The following is a 16,034-nucleotide window of genomic DNA, read 5'->3' as shown; positions in this document are numbered from 1 at the left end:
AGAATGCATAGCCAGTACTCACAATCTGTCGTGTACTCCACCTGGGAGGGCTGCCCAGCGGCGCCATCTGTCGTGTGTGGGGCGGGGGCAGAGCTGTCGGCCTGTGCCTTGCGGACCAGCGCTGCCAGGGGGTGATCTGGGTCTACCACCTTCAGGGGCTGGAGACAGAGAAGATGCATGTCAGCACATGCTCTGTCTGAACCACAGGACCCTCCTGCTGTAAAAGACACAGCCAACGTCATTTGTTTAAGCTTAACTTTCATTAATTTATTACTTTAAAGAATTCACTTGTGAGGAAGACAGACAGGTCACTTGTGAGGAAGAGACACAGATGGGGAAATGCAGGTGGGAGACATGCAGTCAGGAGCCAGCAGGAGGGAGAAGTGCAGGAGAGAGAGCAGGTGCTCAGGTGGGAGAAGTGCAGGAGGGAGAGCAGGTGCTCAATCTTTACTTCGGACTGGCTCGGCTCTGGTGATTGCAGCCATTTTGGGAGTGAACAATGGCTGAAGAGCTTTCTGTAAATCTGTCTTTACAATAAAAACAAATACTAAAAAATAAAAACAAAACAAAACAAAGAAAAATCCTGGCCTTCAAATAAATGAATCTCCAAATAAAGAAACAGGGACTGGCACTGTGGCACACAAGGCCAAGCTTGTGCCTGTATGGTGCTGGCAGCCCTTAACTTAAGGGCACTAGTTCGAGTCACTGGCTGCTCTACTTTGAGTCTAGCTCCCTGTTTACAGCCTTGGAAGGCAACAGAGGATGGCTTAAATTCTTGAGCCCCTGCACTCAGATAGGAAACCCATAAGCTCCAGGCTCCTGCTTCACATCAGCTCTGCTCTGGGCCACCGTGACATTTAGGGAATGGGCTAACAGATGGAATATCTCTCATCCTGTCTTTCCTTTTGTCTGTAGCTCTGCCTTTCAAATGAAAATAAACCTAAATAAATAAATAAATAAGTAACTGGCAGTCATCTGGGGCCAATGTTATAGCAAAGTGGATGCTGCCAGTGTCCTACACGGGTATTGGTTCACGCACTGCTGCTCCACTTTGATATGGCTCCCTGATAACGGCCACGAAAAAGCAGTTAAAGATGGCCTAGGTGTTTGGGGCCCTGCACCTAACGTGGGAGACCTATTCAGGTCCTGGCTTCAACCTGACTCAGCACTGCAGTTGTGGTCTCTGGGAAGCCAATCAGTGAACAGAAGATATTTCTTCCTCTCCATCTGGATACTGGCTTGAGGCCTGGCTGCTCCACTTCCAATCAGCTCCCTGTGAATGAGCCTGAGGACACAGCACAAGTGGCCCCAGGCTCCTGCTCTGGCTGCTGCAGCCAGATGGAAGATTTTGGTCTCTCTTTCTCTCTATAAATATGCCTTTCAAATAAACATTTTAAAAAATAAATAAACCTTAAAACAAACAAACAAACACCTCCACTCTGGATGCCAGTATTGCAACTGTTGGCGACTATGTGCCTGAGAGGACAGTGGGGAACGGCCGAGCAGGTGGGCCCTGCCCCCTGGGAGGACAGTAGGGGACGGCCGAGCAGGTGGGCCCTGCCACTCATGTGAGATCAGGATGGGATTCTTGGCTCCTGGCTTTAGCCTGGCCCTGACTTCGAATCTATGGTCATTTGAGGCATGAACTAGTAGTTGGAAGATCTCTCTCTCCTTCTCCCTCCCTCTCTCTCTCTGCCTCTTGCTCTAGCACTCTTCCAAATAAACAAAGACTCTGGGGGTGGGGGGAGGTGAAGAAAAAGTCAAGTACAGGGCCTGGTACTCCATCTATGCCTCTCACGTCAGGGGTGGGGACCAGAGCACCTGGGCCTGCGCTGTTGCCTCCCATGCTGCAATGGGGGGAAGATCCAGCTGAGAGCTGGAGCTGGGACTGAACTTGGGCACTCAGATGCAGGGTGTGGCCATCTTACCACCTAGGCCTAGTGTCTGCCCCGACATTCTGTTTACTCCAAATCCCCTGGGGATACAAATCTAATAAAGTAAAAACAATTTATAACACAGATAAGTATGAAATAAAAGAAGCAAAGTTATCTGCCCCCAAGTAAAAATAAAAAATGTGTACAATACACCTTAATGAAAACCAGTAAGACAGAAAATAAACAGAGCTGTAACACGAGATGAACCGCTCAGTGTAGAGGTCTTGTAAGGCATAAAAAGTAGAGTCCAACAGGATATAACCTTCATCAGCTCCTCCAGGCGGTCGCACTTTCTAGAGGCAAAGAGGGATGGGTGCAGGTAACTCCCATCTTCCCCGTCATCCTCCTCCTCATTGTCAGAGTCCGTGCCTGATTCTGAAACCAAAATGACAGAACAGCATTTTGGTGTACAGCAAGGATAAGACACACATCAACTGCAGAGCGTGAAGGCAGATCTGCGCCTATTCTTGCCTCCTTCGAGAGCACTCCCTGATCCCCAAGCGCAGTCAGGCACAGGAGCCCCTCCACAGTGAAAGCAAACCCAGGGAGCAGAGCACACCAGGAGCACCCCTACTCCACACTGGAGTGCCGAGTCCTGACTCAGCTCCCCGCTCAAGGACACTGGCTCCAGTGCTCGGTCCCTGCCATTCACAGGGGGTCCTGGATGGGGCTCTGGCTAACCTCAGCTGCTGTAGGCATTTGGGCAGTGAACCAGCGATAGGGCGATCTCTGTCTCTCTGCCTTTCAAATGAGTAAAATAAGCAAAATGTAAAGAGAGCAAGCAAGAGACAGACAGACTTATCTCCAAATGCTATTCAAAACAGAGGGAAATGTCCTTTGCAGTAAGAATTCCAAACAAAGGCGCTTAACAAAAATAATAGTGTTAGGTAAATCCCACTGAAGCGAGCCCCTTTCACATTTGTGGGTATGGATAATTTAAGACCCATGCCTGGATGTGCAGGAGAGGCCTGCATCCCGGCAGAGGAGTCTTGATGAGACAGACGACCTGTTGGGATGCTGAGCAACCAGAACAAGGATCCCAAAGCTCCTAGAGCATCAACACTTGACGTTACTTCAGAATGCCAGCCAAGAACTCCAGGCACATGTACTGGCAGGGTCTGGGGCTACCCTTTAAGGACGGGGTCTTGAGGTTTCCTCAACAGCTCCCACCAGCCACAGTCCCCGTACAACAGGGTCACCTACTTTTCCCCTCTTCACCCTTGCTCTCCGCCAGCACTGTGTAGCGCCCCTCTTTCATGGCCTTCTGGATGAATCTGTAGTAGGGGTTGAGGTAGTGGTCGAAGCGCAGAAAGTCGAACTGAGAGTTCCGTGCCTGCCTGGCTTTCAGCATTATCTCAAACTGTGCCCCTTGCCTGCACACAAAGTTGGCGGTGCGCTCGATGATGGCGTGCATCTTGGCTGTCGGAGGCTGTGAAAAAAACACACACAGACATGTTAGCAGGCCTCCTTTCCCACTGGTCATCAGATGTAACTAAAAGAGACACACAGCCTGGTCTCACTGTCCATTTCAGAGCTGAGACACACCCACCAACAGCCTGGGACTGTCACTGGGGATGGGAGACCGTGTGTCCCTAAACCTCGCGAGGACCCTGCTGGGGTCAAAACACAGGGAGAGGGAAACCAGTCCACTTCTGGACTGAAGCCACGGGAGGCCATCTCTTTTGTACACATCAGCACCTTTCTATGTACCAGCGGCCTTAACTCAGCGCTAGCAGGCCTATCACAAGGGGCTCGAGTGTCCTGAGACTGTGTGCAGGTCTGCATCCCCCCAGCAGCACTCTGGGGAGGGCAGTGTTAGGGTTTGGATGTTTCTCCTGGCCCCGAGGACCATCCCTCTTTCTCAGCTCTCCTTTCTTGTAGGCCGTAGCACCAATGCCAAGCATCTTTACTGCTGCACCTAAGCCCTCCCGGGAGCTCCAGCTCAGCAGCTTTCATTTAGAGTACAGTCTCCAACAAGGCCAGTGCCAGGGAAGGTCTAGGGTGGCAAATCCTTTGGCTGCCACCAGCCACCAAACCCTGCCTTGCCCTTCACTTTCCGCTTCAGTCCACTCTGGGCACGCCTTGCTCAGGCAGGAATGTCTGCGGACCAGAAGCTAGAAGCCATCCATCCAAAATACAGTCAATATCAACGAAGAAACTATGAGAAAATTACATGCAAATTACTCTCATTAAAGAGGCTCAGTCAAGAGTTCAAGATGTTCACTGTAATTTCAGGGCCTCATCCTTCATAAAGTAGAAATGGATTGATTCTCAAATTAATTTTAGCACTAATAATACCCTCAAACACCCCAAAAAGATAAAATTCACAACCTATTTACCAATTTTACTACCTTTAATTTTCTAATTTTCCCAATCAAAGGCCTCCTGTCAGTGGAAACATGGGTTCTTCCACAGATTCCCATTTGCTGTGGCCAAACAGCAAACTCAGTGTGAGCACCTCCCATCAGGAGGCCAGTGACCCTGCTCGTGACAAGGCCAACTCTTTGGGCCAGCATGTCATCATGAGACATGCTACCACAGCATCCTAAAACCACGGCAGGCCCAGCTCCCTTCTGACAGCCTGGGAAAGCAGAAAACAACTCGAGGCCTTGGACCCTGCATCCACACAGGGACCTGGATGACGCGGGCTCGGCTTTAGCCTGGCACAGCCCTGGCCACTGTGGCCACTTGGGGAGTGATCCAGTAGGTCAAAGATCGATCTCTCTCTGACCAGGCAAATGAAAGACTTTTATCTCTCTCTAGTTTCAAATAAGTTATTTTTAAAAATAGCAATGGTACAGTGATCACATGAGAACAAGTATTCCAAGGTCTGTTATAAGAGTTATGGAAGTAACAGAAACTGGCTAACTCCTCTTATTACTAAAATATGATGCACATTTTAAATAAATTCATTTCCACATAAGAATCATGGTCACTCCTACTACATAATATTTTAAAGATACAATAAACACACATAAATAATTGTCACAAAGGACTTCATTTTTAACATCTAAAACCAACAGGGAAGCGTTCATTCATGAAAGCTACCTGGATCTGAGAAGGGTGCTAACGTCCCTTCTCTCCCTCAGAGCTCCACGGACAGAGTATGCACTAGTCATTCGGTGGACACTTCTACAGGTAGAAAACCCACATTGCCAGAAATTCCCCAAGCTTCTAAGATGCAGGAGCTCAGCTGAAGCTGCTGCCTGCAATGCCAGCAACCCCGTGGGCATTGGTTCAAGTTCCACTTGCCTTGTTACCAGGCAGCAGCTCTCCGCTAATGCATTCAGGGAGTAGCAGAAGACGGTCCAAGTGCCTGGACCCTGCTGCCCATGCGGGAGACCAGGATAGAAGGCCAGGCCTCTGACTGCAGCCTGGCCCAGGCCCGGTCGCTGCAGCCAAATGGGAGGCAAGTCAGTAGACGGAAGCTCGTTCCCTCACTCACTCACTCACTCACTCACTCACTCACTCACTCACTCTCCCTCTTCAGAAGGAATCTCCAGGGCCCGGCGATGGCCGAGCAGCTAAAGTCTTCGCCTTGCACGTGCTGGGATCCCATATGGGCGCCGGTTCTAATCCCAGTAGCCCCACTTCCCATCCAGCTTCCTGCTTAAGGCCTGGGAAAGCAGTCGAAGACAGCCCAAAGCCTTGGGACACTGCACCCACACACAATGGAAGAGCTGGAAGAAGTTCCTGGCTCCTGGCTTCAGATTGGCTCAGCTCCAGCCACTTGGGGAGTGAACCATCGGACGGAAGTTCTTCTCTGTCTCTCCTCCTCTCTGTAAATCTGACTTTCCAGTAAAAATAATAAATCTTAAAAAAAACAATCTCCAAATGAGTTCCAACAGCAGGGGCTAGGCCAGGCCGCAGGAGCCGAAGGACCCAGGCCATTAGCAGGGAGCTGGACTCAAAAAGTTCAGCAGCAGGGACTCAAACCAGCGCCCACATTGAATGCCCATGCTGTAGATGGCAACTAACTCATTATCAAACACTGGCCTCCAAAAAATAAACCTTAAAACAAACAAACAAAACCAAATTGCATGCAGCCAACATCAATTGCATTTTTTTAAACCATTAAAATAGGAGCACCTGTGGGTTTTTTCGGCTTAATCTGAATGGGTCTGCTATATAGAATAACTGCATATTTTACAACAAGCAGGAACCCAACACACAAGAAGAAATAACAATTCCACACACACTTGCAGCTCTGTCCCTTGAGAAGCTCAAGTTGGCATGCACACTGGGAAACTGCTGTAAGTCTGCACAAGCCATGGAAGCCCCTTACTATACACAGGGCCCCGGGAAGCAAAAGGACCTATGCGGCTGCCCAGGGAGGAATGGAGTCTGGCTTGATCCTCACATCCCAAGTCTCCTTATCAGGAAAGAGGGACAAGAACGGAGAGCCCTCACAGGGTCAGCACTCCTGAAATTTAAAGTCTGGAGTGGCTCAACATGAGCCCCCAGGGCAAAAACCCCTTATAGCATCAAAAGACAGGGTTCTGGGTCCAGAGTGATGGCTCTGTGGCTAAACCCTTGCCTGCACATGCCAAAATCCTATGTGGGCATCAGCCCATGATCTTACTGCTCCACTTCCTGTCCAGCTCCCTGCTTGTGGTCTGGGAGAATAGTTAAGGATGACCCAAACGCTTGGGACCCTGCACCCACATGGGAGACCTGGAAGAAGCTCCTGGCTTCAGATTGGCTCCCGGCTTTGGATGAGCTCAGCTTTGGGGAGTGAATCAGTGGATAGAAGATCTTCCTATCTCTCCTTCTCTCTGTATATCTGATTTTCCAATAAAAATAAATTAATTAAAAAGAAAAAGAGAGAGAAAGAAAGTTCCTTGTTATAAACAACTTCTAATCAAGATCTGAAGCAGCAGGTGGACGGTGGCTGGCAAGGTACGGGATCCTGTGGGCAGTGCTGCCGGAGACGCTGCAGGGCCAAAGCATGCAAACCCCCCAGAACCCAGCCAGAAAGCCATACCCCTACGTGGCTAATGCCCACTGCCCAGGGAGCTGACTTCTCCCCCATGCTGGTCCACTCTGCGAGCCCACGGAGCACTGGACGGGATCACACTGCTGTCACTCTCCCAGGACACTAGCCTCGGCTAGCCAACACACAAACACACGTCAGTCACACCTGGAGAGGGAGACACCTACCAGCTCCACGTCAGATGGGACATTCAATCCCAAAGGGGCAATGAAAGGTTCTTCATTTTCCTCCAAATTTTCTGCCTCATTTTTTTCTGTAAATAAATGAAATACAAAACTTTAGGAATGCAGAGCCAGGTGCTGGCATGTGCGCTTGCGGGTGCTAATGTGAGAGGTACAATTCCCGTGTGGCAAGGGACGACTGAACGCCAGGGGCTGGGGCAGCCTTCCCTCATTTCTCACAGCTGGCTCCATGCCATCCCAGTGGGCACTGCACACGGCCTCACTCGCCATCAGGTTATGAAAGCAAAATCATAGCTAGAGTATCTACTGTGAGCGATAAGCAAGAGCCTGTACGTGGCACAGCACACTGAGCAGTCGCCTGGAAAGCCAGCATTCCATACGGGTGCCAGTTCAAGTCCTGGCTGTTTGACTTCCACCTCAGCTCTGGCTCGTGCGCCTGGGACAGCAGCAGGGTCGGTCCCAGCGCTTGGGCCCTGCAACCACATGAGAGACCCAGATGAAGATGGGTTTTGGTATAGCCCAGCTCTGGCCATTGTGGCCATTTTTGGGAGTGAACCAGCCAATGAAAAAGCTCTTCCTTTGTAACAGTCTTACAAATAAATAAAACAATGTTTGAAACACAACTAAAAATAAAGGCAGAGGTTCAGCCTAGCCTGGCAGTAGAGGCCGTCCCCTGCCTCACACCACTGACACCAGTGTACCGGTGCCTTTCTGGCTCTCGATCCTGACCCTCACTTGCTGCCAATGCAGACCCTGCAAGGCAGCAGCGATGGCTCCCCTCAGCTTCTGCCCTCAGCCCCGGCTCCTGGGGGGAAGTGGGGGGTGAACAGATAAGGGGCTGTCCTCTCGGTGACTTTGGTGACAAAAGGAGCCCATCAGCAGTGAGCACCACTGTGGCAGAGCAGTGACTGCAGTGCTCACAGATGCCCCGAGAGCAAGCAGGAAATCCTGCTGAGTAGGGGCTGGGCCACGCTGGCACTGGGACACACACACTTCATTTGTTCCAGGCCCAGGCTGTGTGAATGCCTAGACTAAAACACTAAATACCTCAGGCTGGGCCCTTTTCTCCACTTGCAAGCGTCATGTATGTTACAACTACTTCTGCAGATGTCTGAGAGTACGAGGCAAAGATAATCAATCCCCAAATAACCGATTCTCATCAATGAAGTATAAAACGCCTGGGATGGTCTGTGACGACTTCACCAAAGTTCAACTATCTCTCTTTCACAATCAGGTGTACTTTTTCCATTTCTGTTTTTTCATGCAACAAAATGTCCAGCCCATGGTCTTTATAATGTCTGCAAAATCAGTTGGCCTGGCCTGCCAAGGCAGCTGCAGGCATGACTGAAAATCCAGCAAACCTATAGCAGCCTAATTCTTAAACTGGTCATTTACAGACATGGTCCTTAGTCAGAGGGGTACCAGGTCTCTGTGCTATACAATTTAGTACATTTTGTAAATGTTGAATCCCAAGGTATCTAAATATATCTCAACAATTCAGATCATTAGCAGTCTAAAAATAGGAAAATGTATAAAAAAAGTGAGAAAGTAAAAAACTACATTTTTACAGATTTCAACAGTTTCAGGCCTTTTTTTTAAAAAAAAAAAAAAAGTCTGTTAAAGAATTAAATGCCGAAGGGCCTGGCTTGCTGGCCTAGTGGCTGAAGTCCTCGCCTTGAATGTGCTGATCCCATACGGGGGCTGGTTTTATCCAGCAGTCCCACATCCCATCCAGCTCCCTGCCTGTGGCCTGGGAAAGCAGTGGAGGATGGCCCAAAGCCTTGGGACCCTGCACCCACTTGGAAGACCTGCAGGAGCTCCTGGCTTCAGATCAGCTCAGCTCCAGCCGTTGGGGCCACTTGGGGAGTGAAACAGTGGATGAAAGATCTTTTTCTGCGTTTCCTTCTGTCTGTAAATCTGATCTGCCTTTCCAGTAAGAATAAATAAATCTTAAAAAAAATAAAAAGTGACCCTGCTCAATTCCACAAGGCTTTAAAATAGCAAAACCAGACCGAGTTAAGCCCTCTTGCCCAACAATCTTTCTTCCCCTCCATCTACTGTTCTGTGACTTCAACGGGGTCGGGGATGGACGCTGGGAGAGCACCTGACCTCCCACAGACCGATGGGCACCTGCACCCTGTTTTACTGTAGCAATCCAAGTTAAACACCACAGATTAAGCTCAAAGCCTCACAAGGCCCAATTTACATTAGTACTTAGCATATAAGGGCAAGTTCTGAGAAATAGTTACAGAAAGGCTAACTTTAAAAAAGTCATGAACACTAAATAAACCACCCTGCAAAGACAAGCTACTGGTGACCACACACGGACTGACAAGCTATTGGTGACCACACACGGACTGACAAACCCTCTAAATGCTCGGGGGCGGGGCCTCTGGTGAGCCCACCCAACCCTGCTGAGTCCACATCAAACAAATGAACTGGGGGTTAAGGGTGACAGATCCCTGACCCAGAATGTCCCAGAATTTTGGGGAATCAACAGAATGGTTTCTTCTAAAGACTGCCACTATGAGTCTGGAAAAAAACAAAACAAAACGCATACATTTATATATTTCAGTTCTTCATAAAATAGTGACCATATTTATCCTTTCCTTCTGATTAAAAAAATGATTTAAAATAAAAACACTGTTTTGTAGTTGAAAGACCAGACAACAAAATCTCAACTCTCCAGAAGCCCCAAAGAGTAACTGACTGAACACATGCCTGCGTTGGGCTACAGAAATAGGACAGTGTAGCCCTCCTCAATGTCAGCCAAAATCCAACACAGTTACACTGACGCCTGCAAAGCACACAAAGCTCTTCAACAGTTACCATGTTTCTTTTGCCCACAGTAATAGGTAGCACTAAAGAAGGGCCCAAAGCAACCCAGCAAACCTGTCCCACCCAAGCTCACGGCAGTGAACAGGCCCGCTGGGCCACTGGCCACGGCTGCTGGGCCACTGGCCACGGCTGAGGCATGCCCGTGAACAAGCCACGGCGGTGGCAAGGAAGGATGCAGAATTTCTCAGCTAAATGGCACTGACTACTTTACACCTGTAAGAGGTTTTTTACTTTAGAAGAAATTCAATAATCCCCCAACAGTGATAGCCAGCCATAGGAGGCGAGCTCTGCGGCCATGGCTCCGGTCTACCGGCCCACATATTCCAATGGTTTCCAACGTGAAGCCGAAGGTGAGCGGGCCTTTCTTCCTCAGGCCCGTGGCACTGTCGCTGACGTGAAGGCAGAATGCTCTCAGCGCTGACACGGGGACGAAGGACGCCTGTTCCTCCTCTACCACAGCCCATAATTTACAGTGGCACCATTTCTTATGGTCAAAGTTCCCAGAAAAGCATGAACTAAAACCATTTGTCTCATACAGGTATCATTTGCCGTGTCCAGGGAACCCTGCTGCTGTTCCTCTGGGTGCTAAGTGCAGCCTCAGGGTGCCCCCACTCTGGGGAGAGGGAAGGGCCACAGGACACTGCCTATCGTCTCAAGGTCCCAAGAAGGAACCGCCATCACAGACTCTAGCCTGGGTCATTTTCTGCAGACCACACACATCTGATCCCCCACCTCTCTCGGAACCCCAACTCGCCGGGGTTGAGCGCCACGCACGGCTGCTGCGTGCGGTCTCTAGCCTGGACAGGCGCTGGCCGCAGCCGACGGCCTGGCCTCCACCCGAGCCAAGCGGCCCCTCACCTCTCTGTCTGGAAGGCTCCTCCTCCTCCGTCGGCTCTGACGGGTCGTAATAGTCACTGCCGTAAGTGAACCCCACGGCATTGTAGCTCCCATCCTCAGCTAGCGCCTCACTCAACCGCTTGTATTCTTCCTCTTGAATAAAAATGAGAGCTTTATTAACAAAACGGAAATTAATGGAAGAAAAAATTGACATATTTCTAAGGTTGTAGCTATCAGTGAAGCATACAACACACTTTTCCAAGTCTGACGCGAAGGTGAGTTGTACAAGTCACACTTCACATCTATCTGTACTCTGGCCAGTAGGCGTTTACCCAGACAGAAGAATACAGGTCTTCTGTGGAAAATTTCTTCCTGGTGAGAAAACTTTGGGATTAAGAACTGCATTAAAGATCGTTAAGGCAAAGACAAGAACATCAGTTTTCATACGATACTGTTAAAGAAGAACAGTTAGAGTTTTTTGGTTTTATTTTTTTTGTTTTGTTTTGTGTTTTTTTTTTTTCCTCAAATCCCAGTCTGCCCTCACAAGCTGGGAAAATTCTCTGTGGCTCTCTACATAAACTGTCCTGAGGTCCTCTCAGAACGCAAAGATCCTGCTTTTCCAATCCACTGGGTACTGTCAAGATAACATCAGAAAGAGTGAGTATAAAAATGAATGGGAGTGAATTTTAAAATACTTAAAATTTTTAAAGTTTGTTGCTGAAGTAAGTTTTTCTTGAGCAGTACCTTGCCTCGCCTCCTCCTCAAGCAAGTCCGTATGCAAGGCTAAATACCTCTCTTCATCACACAGGGCCTCTACCCGCGCCTCCTCTTCCGACAGCTGGTGCTCTCTGTTCCACGTGGCATACTCGGCGTCGTACTCAGAGAGGTCGTGCAGGTGACCACGCCCGTCATATCTGTAATACGAACGCACTGGTCAGCGGCTGGAAGTGCACGTCAGGGCACGGTGCGTGTGGCACAGCTTGCACGGATACTTACCAGGCCAACGAAGAAACAGAAATATTAAAGCAAATACAAACATTCTCATGGCTATTTTTAACTTGGCTAGTTGTGTCTCACCTACTTCTAAGCTCAAGTTATCTTAACAAAACACAAACTCCTTTCTACGGTCTGACAAGACTTAGAACGAAGGGCAAATCAGGCTTTTAATAGCGTAAGAGCTGTCCACTTTGGTCGTTCTTACCATCTAGTATGATCTGGTCAATCATTCAATGCCATTTGCAAAAGCTTTGTTTTCTGTAAAGTCAAATATCACAGCTTACATTCACACAAACCGAATACATAAATACCTATCCGTAAGAACCAAACGGTGCAAATTTCCTCGCTTCTTTCTGCTAGTCCCGAACTCTCAGGAGCAATCTTCATCAAAGGAACTTGCGTCCATTGGAGGTAAAATCTTGGCTAGGCTGGCCCCTAGCCCCTTGGCTGAGGAAATAAGTGCTGTGTTACGTGCTAGAGAGACACACAGACATGGGAACAGTGACACACGTGCAGTTGCAGCAGGCGCACTGGGACAGCACAGCGGGCACCAGCTGCACTCCCAGGAGTCACGGGGGACGGCACATCCACGCTTCTCTCCAGGCTACAGAGAGCCGCTCTGCTCTGCCTTCAACCAAGGATGCCGAGGAGGCCGCGTGCGTGCAGCTGTTGGGGCAAGGGCGTGAGCAGAACTGGAAACGCTGCGGCTGGGGCTTGCAGAGCAACAGCAAAAGTCTGCTTACTTTCTTAATGTTGACTTTTGTAACAGTCACCAAGACTACCAGCTTTTTTTTTGCTTTAATAAAAAGGCGTTTTTTTTTCCCAGGGGAAAAGAAAGGCCAAAAATTTCAAGGTAGCCAACTTATTGCATTTTATTAAACTTCAAAATTAGTCTTACTTTGACGCAAACCCTAACTTACAAATGTAGATTACCACTTAAAACGCTCACACATATCCACGCGTGGCGTCTGCTGCCCACCAAGCTTGGCAGCCCTATCCCAGCCATACGTGGCAGACAGCAGAGCCGCAGCAAGATCGCGCACCTGTCGCTTCCCAAGGAGCACTGCAAAGCGCGCCCTGCCACAGCCAGCATCCGAGACACCCAGTTCCGAGGCCCCGGCGGGGGCCCCTGCCAGCCCTCCCTAACTCGGCGCGGGGCCGCGCGTGTCCATCGTGCCCAGCTCCCAGGGCGTCCCTACAGTCCCGGTGCAGGCTCTGCAGAATCCGGCTTTACGGTCTCAACGGCGGCTTCCTCCACGCGCAGTCTAAGGCCGGGTCCCCGCGGTTAGCCTCCAGTCCCGGGGAGCCGAGGGGTGCGGTGGGGCGCATCCCTGCCCCTGCCCCCCGGCCCCGCCGCCCCTTCCGGAAGCCCGGCGCCAACGGGCCTCCGGGCCCCCGCACCCCGCAGCCCCCCGAGTCCCCGCGGCCCCGGAGCGACGCGCGCCGCAGGGGAAGGGAGAGGGCAGGCCCGCGGGCCGCGGCAGGCACCGACCTGTCGATGAGGATCTTGGGGTCCCCCATCCACGGGATGAGGTGCTGTCCCTGCTCCTGCGCCAGGGCCCGCTCGTCGTCCCGGAAGAGCTTGCAGGCATAGCCGAACACCAGCAGCTCCACTCGGCTGCTCGCGCCGCCCGCGCCGCCGGGCCCGGCCTCCTCCTTGGCGCCGCCTTTGCGCTCGGCCTTGGCGCGGCCCCCGCCCGCGCCGTACATGACAGCGTCCCCGGCGCCGCGGCCGGTCCTCTCCGCGCCGCGCGACGCCCGCGACGGCCCCGTCGGCCGCCCTCTCAGTCAAAAGCGCCGCATCCCGGCCCCCCGCCTCGACACCGCCGCCATAGCGGGCCACAAAATGGAGGCGGCGCGGCTTCCGGCCGGAGGCCCGCACTTCCGGCGCGCGGCGCGGCAGATTCGGCGGGGCTCGGGGCGGCCGTGCTGGGGCGCCGTCCGCGCTGCGGGGTTCGGCCGCCCGGCCGCGGCCGGCGAGGCCGCCGGGATCCCGCAGCGCGCATTTCGCACGGCCGCGTTCGCCGCGCTCGGTGGGACGTGACGAAAGCGCCGCGAGAGGCGGGGTCCGGTTTCCTTCCCGGTCCCCCGGGGCGGCCATCCCGGGCCTGCGGGACGCCGGCGGGGCGCGCGGGTGGGCCCGGCCCGGGGCAGGGCCGCCGTGTGCCGCCTGGCTTTGCCCCGCGCGCGCCTGCCAGGCTCTGGGCTGGCAAAAGCTGCCACGCAGGGATCGCTTCCTACGCCCCATGGCTCCCAGTGCGTGTGCCCCAAGCTTGCCAGCGCTGTGGGCCCCGAACCCTTGGACTCAGTGAAATGACATCGCTCAGGTCGCTCACCAGCAGTAGCATCTGCGTGGTTTGCATGGGTAGGGAGGAGCGGTTTCCTAGCAGCTCCAGCGAGTGTACCCCCCCCCCCCAAATTGCGCAGCGGGAGACCTGCGCCACCCCTATTTGTCCTGAAAGAGCGCCTGCCTCAGAGGACCCTGGTCTGCCTGGCTCCCTGCTCAGCACTGTGTCTTCCTACCCGTGCTGGGCCCAGGCTTTGGGGTTCTGGGACATTCCCGGGCTGGGCCCAGGCTTTGGGGTTCTGCGACATTCCCGGGCTGGGCCCAGGTTTTGGGGTTCTGGGACATTCCCGGGCTGGGCCCAGGCTTTGGGGTTCTGCGACATTCCCGGGCTGGGCCCAGGCTTTGGGGTTCTGGGACATTGCTTGGGGGAAGTTACAGTGCAATGGCAGGTACAGCTAGGAAGGGAATCCTCTAACTCCTGTGATGCTGGCCTGTGCAGGTGGCTGGGGACTCCTGGGCTGTGGAGGGGGCAGCTCAGGCTCTGGCTGGTGACTCCGTGTCCAGCAGGCCCTCTCAGAGCCAGGCACCCCTGGTTCTGCATAGATGACCAGGCCCCGGAACTTGGGCCTGGCAAGGACACCCTGTGACCTTCGGTGTAGTTTGTAGTGATTGGATCCCATTGGGTCTTTTCGTGAGGAGCTGCCCTCACTGGCCACCCACCAGCCTGCTATCTGTCCTGTGTGTTGCTCAGCCGTGGCACAGGGCAGGGCCTCCCTAGCGTGGGCTTCAGGCAACAGTGTCCCCAGCTCCTGCAAAAGTTAACTACTGGGTGATACCCAGAACACGAGTGGCCAGCAGCTGGGGGCGCTGAGCCCCCACCCTCTCAGCTGGCTTCGCAAGGCTGCCTGCCTTTGTTGAGGGGTCACTTGAAAAATCCTGTGCTGGGTGCATGTGCACTCTGGGTGCTGGGTGGCCGTTAGCAGGAGGCTGTCTCCGTAATTGATGTGTCAGACACTCAGTCCCACTGAAGAGAGAAATGCAGTTCCCCTTGCTGGTGCAGTGCACTGCACCAACATGGCGAGTGGCTGTTTTCCTCTGCCTGTGTCAGGCTGTGGAGGGCTGGCACTGGACTTGGGGCTGCTGGTGCTGGCCGGATCAGTTTTCTGTATGTCTGAAGTGTTTCCTGAATGGTTTTGGTGTCCCAGTGGGTTTGTAAGGAGTCCCATGACCCAGGGGCGGTGAGTAAGGCCCCGCTGTGTGATTCTGACATTGGGGAGCACAGGTTAGGCAGGGAGAAGCAAGTGGTACCAGCTTGGTGTCTGTGAGACTGAGGGTTGCCTTCCACTAGCAGAATGAGACCAGCTTACCAGCTCCTAACTGGCATAGAAACACAGAAAAGATCCCAGTTGGTTGTGTTCCCATATAAATTTTGTTTTTAAAAAGATGTATTGATTTATTTGGACTCCGAGCCAGGAGTCCTGTGGGGGTCTCCCCCCAGGCTATGGGGCTGCCTTCCGCTGCCTTCCCACACACTGTCACAGGAAGCCAGGCTGGGAGAGGACGCTGCCCTGCCCGGTGCTCTGATGACGCCACGTGCTGGTGTCTAAGCAGCAGCTCAGCGTCTGTGCCTCAGTGCCAGACGCTTCCGTGTGGGTTTTAGAATTCGCTTGTCACACTCTTCCCTGATGCCTCGTGTTGCATTGGGTAGAACTGACTTTTTGCACTGTCTGTGCTACCAGTCTGCTACACACAAGTCTTCCAGGCATTGCTTGAAAAGGATTAACACGGCCTTGGGTGCCTGCACGCTGTATCCTCCTCTGCTTCAAATCCCACCAGTGTACACCTTGGTACGTCGCTGGGTCCCTGCCACTCACGGGGAGATCTGCATGGCAGATTTCCAGGCTCCTGGCTTCAGCCTGGCCCAGTACTGTCTAATGGGTGAGGCCATCCAGGCCTGCCAGGTCTTG

General features: G+C 52.4%; 1 protein-coding gene across 6 annotated transcripts in view; it reads right to left on the bottom strand.

The window, feature by feature from the left end:
- LOC121160943 (splicing factor SWAP) overlaps positions 1–13,497 on the bottom strand; it is a 49,654-nt gene extending 36,157 nt beyond the window's left edge. For 4 of the 6 annotated variants that reach the window (XM_040987149.1, XM_040987150.1, XM_040987151.1 and 1 more), the window contains exons 1-7: positions 13,273–13,497; positions 11,529–11,698; positions 10,806–10,937; positions 7,095–7,180; positions 3,138–3,363; positions 2,197–2,309; positions 23–158 (exon numbers count right to left, since the gene is read on the bottom strand). In XM_040987149.1, coding sequence (XP_040843083.1) covers positions 23–158; positions 2,197–2,309; positions 3,138–3,363; positions 7,095–7,180; positions 10,806–10,937; positions 11,529–11,698; positions 13,273–13,490 — 1,081 coding nt within the window. In that variant the 5' untranslated portion in view covers positions 13,491–13,497. Of the gene's footprint in view, positions 1–22; positions 159–2,196; positions 2,310–3,137; positions 3,364–7,094; positions 7,181–10,805; positions 10,938–11,528; positions 13,157–13,272 lie in introns of those variants that run through there. The other 2 variants (XM_040987153.1, XM_040987154.1) reach the window with 1 other exon arrangement.
- Positions 13,498–16,034: the final 2,537 nt, after the last annotated feature.

Source organism: Ochotona curzoniae, unplaced genomic scaffold, assembly GCF_017591425.1.
Source record: "Ochotona curzoniae isolate NIBS_2020 unplaced genomic scaffold, NIBS_Ocur_1.0 contig_46, whole genome shotgun sequence".
NCBI classification, from domain to species: Eukaryota; Metazoa; Chordata; class Mammalia; order Lagomorpha; family Ochotonidae; genus Ochotona; species Ochotona curzoniae.
Note: the sequence above shows the minus strand (reverse complement) of the source record. Positions and strands in the feature narration are given on the sequence as shown.